Raw genomic sequence first — 12,397 nt, forward strand, 5'->3', positions numbered from 1 at the left:
GACATTCTGCAGTAATAGACGCATGTAAAAACTAACCGTACAGGCGCAAGCGTTAGTTAGCGGCAGATTGCCAATGTTTTGGGTATGTTGGTTACAACGACGAAAGCGTGTCTAAATTTGTAGATTAATTTCAACAAAGTGAACAAAGTGCAATTAGCGACACTTTTTGTTTTTGTTTTTTACGTTTAATTCAAAAATTATAAAGCCGATTGAAAAATAAACTGGATTACTGTGATCAGCAGTCAATTCTGAATCAAAATTATGTATTTTAAACTAAATTTGAAATTTTTGTCATACTTAAAAATAAGCCCGACAAAATAAGCCCGAATTTTTACTGTTGTTATTTTTTTACGATTTACTCAATAACTCTAAGCCGTAGGTAAAAAACAAACGACATGTTTGTGATTTTCGTTTAATTTCAAATCAAAGTCGTGTATTTTTATAGCTATACCTAGATGTTCGGAAAAAAAAATGAAATGTGCGAAAAAGTCGGGCTTATTTTTTTGTCGGGCTTAATTTAGTATGGCAGAAATTCAGGGTTGTAATTTTTACATTCATTTGAGTTAAGTTAACCTAAAATAGAACGCTGATTTCAGGAAAAATATACGTTTTCTTATCAAACCAGCCGTTTTTGTAATAAATGGAATTAACGCGCTGCTGGCGCACAAGCATTTCGCACACGTTTTTCCCGTTTATTAATAAAGCTATAAGCCCAACGTAAAAATCATCTTCATTTTTGTGATTCTCGTTCAATTTTGAATCGGAATCATGTATTTAAAAGGAAATCTAAATTTTGGCCAAAAATGAAAAAGTGAGAAGGCTATAGCCTTCCCACTTTTGTCAAAATCCGCAAAAAATTAAAATTCTTAGAATCTGATAAAAATCACACAGAACAAGTCAAATTAAACGGTGATTTCGATAGAGTGGTTTGTTTTTGCGTCAAATCAATCGTTTTCGAAATACAGCGAATGTTCAATACAACGTTAGCGCCGAACGTCGCTAGCACGATGCAGCACAAATATTCAATGTATTTCAAAAACGGTTGGCCCAATGAAAAAAATAACGACATATTTATGATTTTCATTTAATTTCGAATCAAAGTTATGTATTGTTATAGCTATATCTTGATTTTTGAAAGAAAATGGAAAATTCGGTAAACCCGACTTTTTCTTGTCGGGCTTAATTTCTCTCCCGTTTTTTTCGTTTTTCTAAAAAGCTATAAGCCCAACGTAAAAACAAACTTGATTTTTGTGATTCTGGTTCAATTTTGAATCGGAATCATGTATTTAAAATGAAATCTAAATTTTGGTCAAAAATGAAAAAGTGAGAAGGCTATAGCCTTCCCACTTTTGTCAAAATCCGCAAAAAATGAAAACTCTTAGAATCCGATAAAAATCACACAGAACATTCGTAATTAAACGCTGATTTCGATAAAGTGGTTTGTTTTTTCGGCAAACCAACTGCTTTTTAAATAAACGGAATCAAAATGCTAGTAGCGCACATATTTGGGTTTGTTGTTTTTTTACAATTTATTCAATAACTATAAGCCCTGTTGAAAAATAAACGAATTATTTGTGATTTTCTTTTAATTCCGAATCAAACTAATGTATTTTTTTTGCTATATGTATAAAAAAAAAGTCTTATCTAAAAATAAGCCGAAAAAATCGGGCTTATTTTATCGGGCTTAATTTTCGGTATTGCAGAAATTCAGTTTTGTAATTTTAACATTAAATTTGATGTAACTAAACCTAAAATAAAACACTGATGCCAGAAAAAATATTTGTTTGTTCGGCAAACCGGCCGTTTTTGTAATAAAGGGAATTAACGCGCTGCTGGCGCACCAGCACTTATCACCCGTTTTTTCCGTTTATTCGAAAAGCTATAAGGCCAACGTAAAAATAGACTTCATTTTTGTGATTCTCGTTCAATTTTGAATCGTAATCATGTATTTAAAATGAAATCTAAATTTTGGCCAAAAATGAAAAAGTGAGAAGGCTATAGCCTTCCCACTTTTGTCAAAATCCACAAAAAATGAAAACTCTTAGAATCCGATAAAAATCACACAGAACAAGTAAAATGAAACGCTGATTTCGATAAAGTGGTTTGTTTTTGCGTCAAATCAATCGTTTTTGAATCATACCGAATATTAAACGCAATGTTATGCGGCAGTACGACCAGTCAGCGCTAGCGCGGTGCAGTACAAATATTCGGTGTATTTCAAAAACGGTTGGCCCAATGATAAAAGTAAAGACATATTTGTGATCTTCATTTAATTTTGAATCAAAGTCATATATTTTTATAGCTATATCTAGATGTTTAAAAAAAATCAAAATCCGACTTATTTTGTCGGGCTTAATTTTGAGTATGCTGAAATTGAGCTTTGTAATTTTGACATTAAATTTGATCTGAATTAACGTAAAATAAGACGCTGATTTCAGGGAAAATATTTGTTTTCTCGTCAAATCCAGCCGTTTTTGTAATAAATGGAATTAACGCGCTGCTGGCGCGCAAACATTTATCACCCGTTTTTCCCGTTTATTCAAAAAGCTATAAGGCCAACGTAAAAATAGGCTTCATTTTTGTGATTCTCGTTCAATTTTGAATCGGAATCATGTATTTAAAAGGAAATCTAAATTTTGGCCAAAAATGAAAAAGTGAGAAGGCTATAGCCTTCCCACTTTTGTCAAAATCCGCAAAAAATGAAAACTCTTAGAATCTGATAAAAATCACACAAAACAAGCAAAATGAAACGCTGAGTTCCATTATGTTAGTGGTTTTCTCGTTAAATCAGCCATTTTCAAAATAAACTAAAAAAAATGTCCTGTTAACGCCTCGACTATTTTTGTTTTTTAGGGTTAATTCAAAAATTATAACAGTAATTGAAAAATAAACTTAATTTTCGTAATTAGCGTTAAATTCTTAATCGAAATCATGTATTTAAGCGTAATTTAAATTTGTACAAATTGTTGCGCTTGAAAATAAACCTGACAAAATTAGCCCGAATTAGCCTTTCCACCAATATGGTATTTTCCTAAAATCTTCATTTTAGCAATAGAGAGATGTGCTTTAGATTCGAAAACAGCGGAGAATTACGAAAATTGATTTAATATTTTTGCCGAAATTTCAGATATAAACTGAAAAACGGTAACATGTTGGCGTGCTAACACAGTACAGCGCAGTCGTGCTACAGCACAATACTCAAAGTGGAAAGGATGTAGCCTACCCACTTTAGAATAATCTACCTTCCCACAGAACGTAGTCTAGAGAGTTCAACATCCAGAGATTTTCCCGTTGGGCATGTGTCTTTGTATTAAAAAATGATGTTTTTAAAAATCGGTTCAATTTAGATTTCTTTCAAGGAATGCACTTTTGACTAGGCACAATATCAAATATTTTTATGTTCTACGGTATGCGTCACTGGAATTACCCATCTATTGGTTTCTGTTGCTTCCGTAAGTTATACCAGATTCCGATTGAAGTGGTTCTTTCTGCGAATGTAATGAATAATAGACACTGATCGTAGAACATCTTATTAGTTAGTGCTACCTCTGCATCTTCTCCGTTGACCAGCAAGTATTTCACTCCTTTGTAGAACGTTCGGTTTTTCGTAAAATATAAGATGATGAAATCACACATCACCGTTGTCTGCATATAAGTAATCAGCCTTGTTACTCTACTATACACAATTGCATTGTTACAAATCAACAATAAATTACCACTCCAAGAAGAGCAAGGCCAGATCCAACATTCAGCATGGTTGGGAGCATATTAAATTTTCCACCCTCACCCCTAACCTCAATAACGAATCGAATTCCATATGCTTTGAATAAAGTGCGGCGATTTTCTTCATGGTAATTTGCGTACCTGTTTTTTTTTATATTAAAGCAAATCATTTTTCTTATGTAATGAGAAAAAAAAATTCACGAAACGACTTTTTTTTAAATTTCATCTTACCTAAAATTCCAACCAGGGGCGATATTTGTGTTGGGATCATCAACCCTTCTGAAAGTGTAGATCGGTTTGCACAATTCCATGAAATCTAGATCTAGATTACAATTCCACTCAATTGAAATGACAATAACTCCTCCACGCACGGCAAGCTGTGTAAAATTTTCGCCAGCAAACGAAACTATATCGTCGATTCGAAAAACTGGACAGAACGGATCTCTTTCTGGATGATAATGGCAAGTTTGAAGGTACGTTTTGTTGGCATCTTGCATGATGTTCCTCCGGCGGAATGTTTTACCAAACTGTTAAGCGAAACATATGTAGTTGTGTAAGCTTATGAATTAAAATTTACACTACTGTTACCATTGGAAATTCAATAAAATTTTTTATCAGAACTGTAAAATCTGCAGTTTCTTCAAGTAAAGGCTGGTCAAATCCCCTGCAGGAAAATAAATAAATAACTAAAAAAAGGGCGATACTACGTATTAATGCAAAATTTTAAGTTATTTTACGCACAATGGGAAAAGATCTTGTTCTATCGGACACCAAGCAAATATTTCGCAGACGTTTACACTTGCGTTAACATCACTAGGAACGCAGCGGCCAGTCATAGCTCCGTTTCCGATTGGTAAAGAATGTCCTTCATGGCACTGGGCAGGCGTATTGCACAACGCTCCATGCACGCCTGGGTCCTATGCAGGTACATTTAAAGGTGTTATTATAGAAAACAAGGTTATTTTAGACACGAAGCACAGCTTCTATTTGCTACCTCACTACAGGTTCTCCTAGTTTGATTTGGTGTAATTATAATATTTGTTGTAATGAAAAATGCATCATTTTCAGATGGTGGAATTATTAAATCTGATGTATCCCAAATTCGTTTGTATATTTCAGGAACATTTTTCTGGGTATTAGTGAATGCAACACCTTTGACTTTGGTCACAACTGCACTCTCAACAGCACAAAATTCTTGATAGCCTTTTTTATACACCATAACATATCTGTCATTGAAAAACATCTGTTTGCTGGAAGATGTAAGAGGGCCAGAGAACTTTAAATTGCTAACTACTTACCCAACAATGTATGACAGGACACATAGCTGCAGGAACCTTCCTAAAATCCCAACCTTTATACTTCGGATGTGCACAACTTTTGGTGTTTCATACCAAAAAAAGAAACTAGATACGGATTTAAACCACCCCATGTTGAGAGAAATGTTTAAAATTTTAAAATGATATTAGCATGGGCCATTGGTTAACTAATGATTAACAACTTGAATTCTTACAAGTAAATAACCATTAAAAACGGACGCCAATAGTTTTGATAGCTGTGTTTTTTTTTTTACTGGAATGTGGGTGTTATCTACTATCTACTTAACCTTTACCCAATAAAGGGGGACACAATTCGAAACTGTTGATATTTTCCTATAAAATTACAGCCCCAAAATGGGTCGTATATCAAGTTAACGCGGTTGCTATGACTATTTTCACAATTGACCACAATTTAACTGTAAACGAGAAATGAATGCGCGAAGAAGTATGAAAGAAATATTTGACAGTTTCGACTGCCAGAGAAGGAATGCGTCTGACTGTTTTTAATCGGATTACACTGCACAGCGTTGTCGAGTAGTTTGTTCGAATAGTCATGTAAGAACAGGGCACGCAAACGGAAAAGCGACGACGCAACGTAAGAATATAATGATTGATTCAATGATCAATCATTGACAATTAATTGATAATTGACGCAACATGAAAGTCGGTGGGCAGGTTATGCATACACTTGATGACAAGATGCAGGTTTACCCAATCACACGATAATATGCATTTATTCAGCCTAATTCACTAAACTCCTAAAACTACAAAATGTATTTTATAACGATTTACGAGCCATTACAAACATGTTTAAATTTAAGATTTACTTTTTTTCTTCAGTTTCTTCTACTTTTGGCACAAAGTCAATGGCCACACTGTTGATGCAAAATCGTTCACCTGTCGGTTGTGGCCCATCTTGGAAAACATGGCCTAAATGTGCTTGGCACTGAGATTAAAAGGGAATAAATTAAATTCGGCCTATTTAAATTATTATTCTTTTTTAAAACACGCGTTTATGCTAGTAGGTGACAATTTATGGAAGGTTTTCATTAGTTTGCATACACGACTGCTACAGTGGATAAAACACCTACCTTTACGCACACTACTTCAACTCTAGGTCTCCCTTGAATGGAATCATCTGGTCTCCTTTCAACAGTTTCCTTATCATTTTCATGGGGAAGCGTTTTGTAAAATGAAGGCCATCCAGAACCAGAATCATACTTGGTTTCAGAACTATCGCGTTTTTTTAGAGAAAACAAAAAGTCAAAATAGAAACTTTCTGTAAAATTACTAATAATAACGATAGTACCTGAACAATGGGCTACTGCAAACGATGCAGATGTAAGTCCCAGTTTCATGGTGATCATTATACTTTCCTGTGAACGGCTTTAGATAGGACAGTAGTTGAAGAAACGATAAAAAGATACATATTGATATTAGGAACTTACCTCTTCGGTACCCGCTTCTTGTGTAACATGATATTGCTCAGCTGTCAAATTTTTGGTTAAATCTCTGCCACATGATCCGCCGCCACATGACATTTCTATATCAACGCAGAAAATCAAAAAAGGATAGGATGAAATGGTGGAGAGTTATTGGCAACTGCTATTGGAACGAGTTAGAATGAGGGTTTCTGCGGTTTCTTTTTCAATATGTAAACCGTACTCCAACAAACACACCTTATATACCGACGATCGTTGAGGCTAGAAACTCGAAAAATTATTTTGTCTTTTGACTCTTTACAGAGTGTGGGCGTTAACGATATGGGAGCTCCAAGGAGATTGCTTCGATAAACATTCCACATGACGCGTTATCTATAAACCCTCTCCCATTCCTGCGAAACCAGATGCATGAATAGTCTACTATTAGCTTCTTGACACGTACATGCAACGAATGGCGATATGTAATCTAAAACACAATAGAATGGACTCGAAGCGAAATCCAGCCTCAATCACTGCGCACGGCACAGTTAGACGTGCACACGTTACACAAAGTAATACACGGAGCAAAGTATTTTTACTCCATGTTACTACTGCACTCGTGTTTCATAATGAATTAATTACTTCGGATACGCCAGAGATGAGTTAGGTTACACCTCCTGATAATTGCCGTGCTGTGAAATAAATGCCATCTTAACGAATGCGCACTCTTCTTGAGTTCCATACAGCGGAAACGAGAACCCATCAAATTTGCTTGGTTGGTGTGGAGCAAACATCAGACCTTGGGCCTTCAATAATCAATTATTAACGTATAAAGCGTTGAAGGTTAATAAACTGAAAAGTGTAAGTAGAATCTGGATACTCCAAACCATTATTCTTTTGATCCACTTGTTTACATGTAGCTTCAAATACATCACGAAATAATATAAATTCATCATTACTCTTTCTCACTTCCTACAAAATTCAAGGACGCAGAATTAATGCAGAAGCGTTCTCCAGTGGGCCTTGGCCCATCATCAAACACATGTCCTAAATGTGCCTTACACTGCATATTTAAAGCCAAGTTGAATAACAAGTGAGATAATTTTACTTTTAAATTAGTACTCACATTTCTGCACACCACTTCCACCCTCATCATTCCATGACTGGTATCTGGGATACGTTCTACACTCTCCATTGATTGAGATACTTCTAGAGTTTTGTAGAAGGATGGCCATCCAGAACCCGAATCATATTTGGTGTCTGAACTACAATATATACAACACTGCATCAATTATATAACATATTCAATGTAACAGAACATACCTAAAGAGTGGACTATCACAACAGACACATGTATAAGTTCCTTTTTCGTGATGATCATAAAAATTGCCCGTGAAAGCCTAGGCACATTTGATAATCAATTGAGTGATTGAAACATGGAAAGGACAATTCATACCATTTCTGTGCCTCTTTCCTGGGTCACTTTAAATTGCTGGGGTGTCAGTTTTTTCTGCAAATCCTGACAAGAGCCTTTGCTTTGGCAAGACATTCTGGTTATATCTACAAAGTTTGAAATAATTATTCTGTTTGTTTCATCAGTTGCAAAATCACAAGACTACTTACACCCTGAAGGAATTGGTAGGAGTAATTTTGCACTGCGTCCACGCGTTACCTGCCACGTAATGTTACAAAGTTCTTTTTGGCTGTATTTAACAGCCCTCGTAACTGCTTGGAAAAACATCTAGTGACAAAAGATAGGAGTTATGCAACCCGGTTGTGACTTCACTTGTCTTCGATGCAACGATGCCAATTATTCTATTGGACGATCGCGCAGATAAGTTCTAAAAACGCGAGGAAATCTTTTCTTTAGTAAGAAACTATGAGTCGTGAAGCAATGTCCAATGTATTCAACAGTTGTAAAATAGTCGATACACATCGAGATATGCCTTGCAAAGCTTAAGCTTTGGCGGGAGCCGCAGGAGTTGCAGCTGCAGCAACCGGCGTCTTCGACTTCTTTGTAGGACCCATGAACTGGGCTTTGTCGGCCGGAGTTTGGAATCGACCGTGACCGAACTTGGACGAGGTATCGATGAACTTCAATTCGATCTTCTCCAAGGCAACACGTTTGGCGCTGGTAACCAAAGCCTGAAGAACAAACCAAGAACTGTTAACTCTAACCTTGTTGAATTTTCTACTGGTTATTTTTCTAAGTTGCCTCAGTCCTATCATTAAATTTCACGCGGTTCTCATACAATAAATTGGCTCTATTGTTTATCATCATCGGCGCTAAGATAAAAGTAGACCAGAAGATAGCTCACCTTACGAAGAGTGATGACACGCTTCTTGGGTCCCATGCAGCATCCCTTGATCATAACAAAGTCATTGTTGACTTCACCATAGTGGGGGAAACCGCCCATAGGAGTGATCGATTTGTCTGTCAGATCATACTCAGTCGAGGCATTGTTCTTGATGACCTGTAATTGCAACAAAATTTTAATATGGTAAAATTTAAAAAAAAAAAAACTAGTTGCTGGAGCGGTGTAGCTAACCGAGGTAATCCACCGAAGCATTTCAATTACTACGGTAGAGCATAAATGGTCAGAACCTTTACTTTACGAGGACCTCTAGCACCGGAATGCTATGCATGGACATACCGGTGACTCTGAGGCTCGAACACTAAAAGAAACCAACGTACCTTTCCCTTGCGGGTGTGGATACCCTTGCCGATACGGTAGATTTTTTTGTTCATCTCCGTACGATGATGGTAACCCTTCTGACCAGCGCGAGCAACTGTGTACTGGACACGGGACGGATGCCACGCACCGATACAAGCGACCTTACGGAGACCCTTGTGGGTCTTGCGTGGAAGCTTACGAGTGTGCCAACGAGAAGTCACACCTGAAGTACAAAAATATTACTGAAGATAATGAAATAACACATTTTGCTACGTAATGGCCGTGAACGATCAAAAGGAAGGCAACTTGATTTCAACATGGTACTCTGACAATGCTATTTAAGCAGTTCTCATCATCTCAAACAAAACAAATGTTTCAATATTTAGCAAATAATTACCCTTGAATCCTTTGCCCTTGGTTACACCAATAACGTCAATCATCTCATCCTGAGCGAAGACGGACGTGATGGGAACGGTCTTCTCCAAGTGCTGACGAGCCCAATCAACCTTTTGAGGGATAGTACCTCCGTTGAGTTGGATTTCCATGATGTGGGACTTCTTTTGACGTTGACGAAGAAGTTTCATCTAAAACAAATAGATTTTTTAAAACAGCTCATTCGACATTTCTTGAACAATTTCGTACCTGAGTGTGAGCGATGACGCGGATAACTTTGCAGTAACGCTTCATAGCCTTCAAATCCTTCTCAATCACTTTCTTGCCCAAATCATCTTGCCACTTCTTTGAGGCCTTGGTGAATGCCTTCTTTTTAGATTTGTACCTTGATAGTAAACAATCATTGTAAAGAGAATCACATGGGGACAAGCCTCATCAGTCAAACTGAGAGGAGACTAGGAACCCATTTAGATCCAAAGCTCATGGACACGCAGCCAGAGGAGCTAAAGAATTAATGAGCATTTTTTTAAATGAAAAGGAAATAAGAAAGGCCATCAGATCGCCCTAGTTCAAGCATAGTTTGTCTTCAAGCTTAATGATAAGCTCAGGAACCATTTTGAATCATCACATGACCCTCCTTACACCTTCTAAGAAATTCATGTACCAGTTCTTGTAGAAGCGACGACGGCAGTCTTCACCAATGTGCTCAGCCCAGACGGTCCTCAAAGCACGAAGACCCTTTGGAGTAGCAACATATCCAACAATGCCCACAATAACCATGGGGGGTGTTTCCAGGATGGTGACAGCCTCAACGACTTCCTTCTTGTTGACCTCTGTAGAAAGAATCATTTGTTAAATTTGAAAATGTGAATGCAAGGTAACGCAGAGCAGGAGAAAAACTAAGAGACAACGTACTAGATCCTGGCTTGTCGCATTCACGAACAATGTGGGTCATGCCAGCCTTGTAACTCAAGAAAGCTGTCAAGTGGATTGGTTTCTTAGGATCATCGCGGGGGAAAGACTTCACGCGACCACGATGACGACGGGCACGCTTCTTGGGGTAGAACCCCATAGAGCCATGACGGGGCGCGCTAAATTTCCGGTGAGACTAATGAAAAAACAAATTCTTAGGTAAGGTTTTCTAACAGACGAGTGCATGGTCGAGGAAAATGCACGTTAAGACAATGTAATGGAATGGATGTTGCTACTCAGAAAGGTTCTGCAAAGTAATCAAATGGACGAATGCTTTTTAAAACTTCTAAGTTGTTTAATATTAAAAAGAACCTTCTCAATCACAATATAGACATTTTGACGTATTTAGAATAACCATTAGTCCGATGTTTGGAGATGAAACATGGAAAAATACTTTTTAAAACACGCAACTCACCATGCTGTCAGACGCCGGAAAAGATCGGAATACAGGAATTAAGAACGGTGACGAAGGAGTATATATAGCTTTACGGCAAGAGCTCAACCTGGTTGCCAGATAAATTTTGATGTACCTTATGCGCAATTTAGAATCAAAAAGAAAGTCAGAAATTCAAAAACAGGACAAATGAACAATTGAAGAACAACCTAAATTATTAAAAACACCAAAAAAATTTAAACCATTCTAAAGAAGCTTGAGATACAATTAATTATGCTTAAACCGAAAAAGACGCACACCACGCACTGGGCGCATATTTGAATATTTCTGTTTTTTATTTCACAACTTCGAGCTCATAATACAAATATCATAATACTGAATATTTAATGTATTGTTGGCGTATTGTGAATATATTTCTAATATTTATTTTACGTGTTTTCCTTTTTATTTTCACCAACCATAAATCCGTAATCCAAGGTATTAAAACCTGGCAAACTAGCACGGAAAGTGATGGCCGACTTGTAGTCGTCTGTCACAAAAACTAAGGAATAATAGGGTTATAGCTTTGACAACAATTCATAAATATATCGTTATTGTTTCGCTATTAACCAATCTTAAGCAGAAATGGAAGATCCTCCATCATTAAACGGGAATAGCAATTCTTTCGTGGAATTTATGAAAGCAGTGTATCGCACTGTCGATCGTCCAGTTACCTGGTTCAGAGGTAAGATTAAAATAAAGGAAATAATAATCCTTAATGACTTAATTTTGTTAACAGCTATCTATTTTTTTCACCAGAAACGGTTGTTGTACCTAACCGCCCTGATCATGTCTATTATCATCAAAAGTTTCGACGAGTCCCCACTATTGATGAATGCTACACAGATGATATGGTGTGCCGCTTTGAGGCCCAACAGCAATTCAACCGTGACAAGTATGTTCAAATATTTATAACACATACATCAAACTGATAAATTTGAAATGCAGGTTAGTGGATGGTGAAATTGTGCAGCTTGTGCGTCAGCGCTACAAGGAGTAAGCTGAAAAGTTTAACTTTACAAACTAATTTGATGCTTTACTTTGGGGTATTTAACACATATCTGCTTGTGTAGGTGTCTCATCAGTGAGCAACCAGATCACACAAGAAAATGTGCTAAACTGCTGGCTGACTTTGAAAAAGTTTCTGAAAATTTCTGCATGAAGTGTGAGTATTTGCTCAGACACACTCATCTTTTTCCCTTATTCAGTTTTATTTCGTATTTAGATGCGGACCTCGGCCCCTTCAACAATGTCAAGGATGCCTACATGAAGCAAAAACACCGCATGTTGTGGGAGAGGAGGCACGGAAAAGTTGGCACCGGCATGAAGAATCAAGATGGCCTTTAAACAAAAGATGGCTCTCCGTTCAATTGTTGGATAGCTATATCTGTGTAATGGTCGCAATGTAAACAAAATAGAATGAGGAACTACATAGACGGTTAACTGAAGTAGTAAAGCTTTTGA

General features: G+C 36.9%; 5 protein-coding genes across 6 annotated transcripts; 1 reads left to right on the forward strand and 4 right to left on the reverse strand.

Annotated features, from left to right (window-relative positions):
- Window positions 1-3,291: 3,291 nt before the first annotated feature.
- LOC130692262 (P2X purinoceptor 4-like) lies at window positions 3,292-5,507 on the reverse strand. The gene is made up of 8 exons (XM_057515342.2): window positions 5,022-5,507; window positions 4,718-4,949; window positions 4,465-4,640; window positions 4,312-4,387; window positions 3,955-4,250; window positions 3,717-3,864; window positions 3,547-3,645; window positions 3,292-3,488 (listed from the first exon to the last, which is right to left on the reverse strand). Exons 1-8 carry the CDS (start codon window positions 5,150-5,152, stop codon window positions 3,432-3,434), a joined length of 1,215 nt encoding a protein of 404 aa, XP_057371325.1. The 5' UTR covers window positions 5,153-5,507; the 3' UTR covers window positions 3,292-3,431.
- Window positions 5,508-5,795: 288 nt separating this feature from the next.
- On the reverse strand, window positions 5,796-7,238 carry LOC130692282 (peptide methionine sulfoxide reductase MsrB-like). Of its 2 annotated transcripts, none has more exons than XM_059497469.1 (5): window positions 7,103-7,238; window positions 6,488-6,582; window positions 6,349-6,425; window positions 6,131-6,272; window positions 5,796-5,985 (listed from the first exon to the last, which is right to left on the reverse strand). In XM_059497469.1, the coding sequence occupies exons 1-5, from the start codon at window positions 7,221-7,223 to the stop codon at window positions 5,863-5,865; spliced, it is 558 nt and encodes a 185-aa protein (XP_059353452.1). In that variant the 5' UTR covers window positions 7,224-7,238; the 3' UTR covers window positions 5,796-5,862. The 2 variants fall into 2 exon arrangements, with proteins under 2 accessions (XP_059353452.1, XP_057371347.1); XM_057515364.2 differs by lacking the exon at window positions 7,103-7,238 and adding an exon at window positions 6,719-6,999.
- Window positions 7,239-7,326: 88 nt separating this feature from the next.
- On the reverse strand, window positions 7,327-8,235 carry LOC130692279 (peptide methionine sulfoxide reductase MsrB-like). The gene is made up of 5 exons (XM_057515361.2): window positions 8,084-8,235; window positions 7,917-8,020; window positions 7,784-7,860; window positions 7,587-7,725; window positions 7,327-7,523 (listed from the first exon to the last, which is right to left on the reverse strand). Exons 1-5 carry the CDS (start codon window positions 8,199-8,201, stop codon window positions 7,416-7,418), a joined length of 546 nt encoding a protein of 181 aa, XP_057371344.1. The 5' UTR covers window positions 8,202-8,235; the 3' UTR covers window positions 7,327-7,415.
- Window positions 8,236-8,349: 114 nt separating this feature from the next.
- Window positions 8,350-11,006, reverse strand: LOC130692260 (large ribosomal subunit protein uL3-like). Its single transcript, XM_057515341.2, has 8 exons — window positions 10,916-11,006; window positions 10,444-10,636; window positions 10,193-10,361; window positions 9,778-9,913; window positions 9,533-9,719; window positions 9,156-9,358; window positions 8,779-8,934; window positions 8,350-8,605 (listed from the first exon to the last, which is right to left on the reverse strand). Exons 1-8 carry the CDS (start codon window positions 10,916-10,918, stop codon window positions 8,417-8,419), a joined length of 1,236 nt encoding a protein of 411 aa, XP_057371324.1. The 5' UTR covers window positions 10,919-11,006; the 3' UTR covers window positions 8,350-8,416.
- Window positions 11,007-11,379: 373 nt separating this feature from the next.
- Window positions 11,380-12,389, forward strand: LOC130692280 (NADH dehydrogenase [ubiquinone] 1 beta subcomplex subunit 10-like). Its single transcript, XM_057515362.2, has 5 exons — window positions 11,380-11,618; window positions 11,693-11,828; window positions 11,882-11,929; window positions 12,007-12,098; window positions 12,159-12,389. The coding sequence occupies exons 1-5, from the start codon at window positions 11,519-11,521 to the stop codon at window positions 12,278-12,280; spliced, it is 498 nt and encodes a 165-aa protein (XP_057371345.1). The 5' UTR covers window positions 11,380-11,518; the 3' UTR covers window positions 12,281-12,389.
- The last annotated feature ends 8 nt before the right edge of the window (window positions 12,390-12,397 follow it).

Source organism: Daphnia carinata, chromosome 1, assembly GCF_022539665.2.
Source record: "Daphnia carinata strain CSIRO-1 chromosome 1, CSIRO_AGI_Dcar_HiC_V3, whole genome shotgun sequence".
Classification (NCBI taxonomy): Eukaryota; Metazoa; Arthropoda; class Branchiopoda; order Diplostraca; family Daphniidae; genus Daphnia; species Daphnia carinata.

Excerpts from the sequence above, each read along its gene's own strand:
- LOC130692262 (XM_057515342.2), bottom strand. The coding sequence starts at position 5,152 with ATGGGGTGGTTTAAATCCGTATCTAGTTTCTTTTTTTGGTATGAAACA. Across the intron at positions 4,388-4,464 it reads GAACAAGATCTTTTCCCATT|GGGATTTGACCAGCCTTTAC; the intron begins GTGCGTAAAATA and ends ATTTTCCTGCAG. Across the intron at positions 3,489-3,546 it reads TCAACGGAGAAGATGCAGAG|AAAGAACCACTTCAATCGGA; the intron begins GTAGCACTAACT and ends TTACATTCGCAG.
- LOC130692282 (XM_059497469.1), bottom strand. The coding sequence starts at position 7,223 with ATGGGTTCTCGTTTCCGCTGTATGGAACTCAAGAAGAGTGCGCATTCG. Across the intron at positions 6,583-7,102 it reads TCATCTCTGGCGTATCCGAA|AAATGTCATGTGGCGGCGGA; the intron begins GTAATTAATTCA and ends GCGTTGATATAG. Across the intron at positions 5,986-6,130 it reads TTGAAGTAGTGTGCGTAAAG|TGCCAAGCACATTTAGGCCA; the intron begins GTAGGTGTTTTA and ends TTTTAATCTCAG.
- LOC130692279 (XM_057515361.2), bottom strand. The coding sequence starts at position 8,201 with ATGTTTTTCCAAGCAGTTACGAGGGCTGTTAAATACAGCCAAAAAGAA. Across the intron at positions 8,021-8,083 it reads CCTACCAATTCCTTCAGGGT|ATATAACCAGAATGTCTTGC; the intron begins GTAAGTAGTCTT and ends CAAACTTTGTAG. Across the intron at positions 7,861-7,916 it reads AGGAAAGAGGCACAGAAATG|GCTTTCACGGGCAATTTTTA; the intron begins GTATGAATTGTC and ends AAATGTGCCTAG.
- LOC130692260 (XM_057515341.2), bottom strand. Across the intron at positions 8,935-9,155 it reads TCCACACCCGCAAGGGAAAG|GTCATCAAGAACAATGCCTC; the intron begins GTACGTTGGTTT and ends TTGCAATTACAG. Across the intron at positions 8,606-8,778 it reads GTGTCATCACTCTTCGTAAG|GCTTTGGTTACCAGCGCCAA; the intron begins GTGAGCTATCTT and ends TTTGTTCTTCAG.
- LOC130692280 (XM_057515362.2), top strand. The coding sequence starts at position 11,519 with ATGGAAGATCCTCCATCATTAAACGGGAATAGCAATTCTTTCGTGGAA. Across the intron at positions 11,619-11,692 it reads TCCAGTTACCTGGTTCAGAG|AAACGGTTGTTGTACCTAAC; the intron begins GTAAGATTAAAA and ends TTTTTTCACCAG. Across the intron at positions 12,099-12,158 it reads TGAAAATTTCTGCATGAAGT|ATGCGGACCTCGGCCCCTTC; the intron begins GTGAGTATTTGC and ends TTTCGTATTTAG.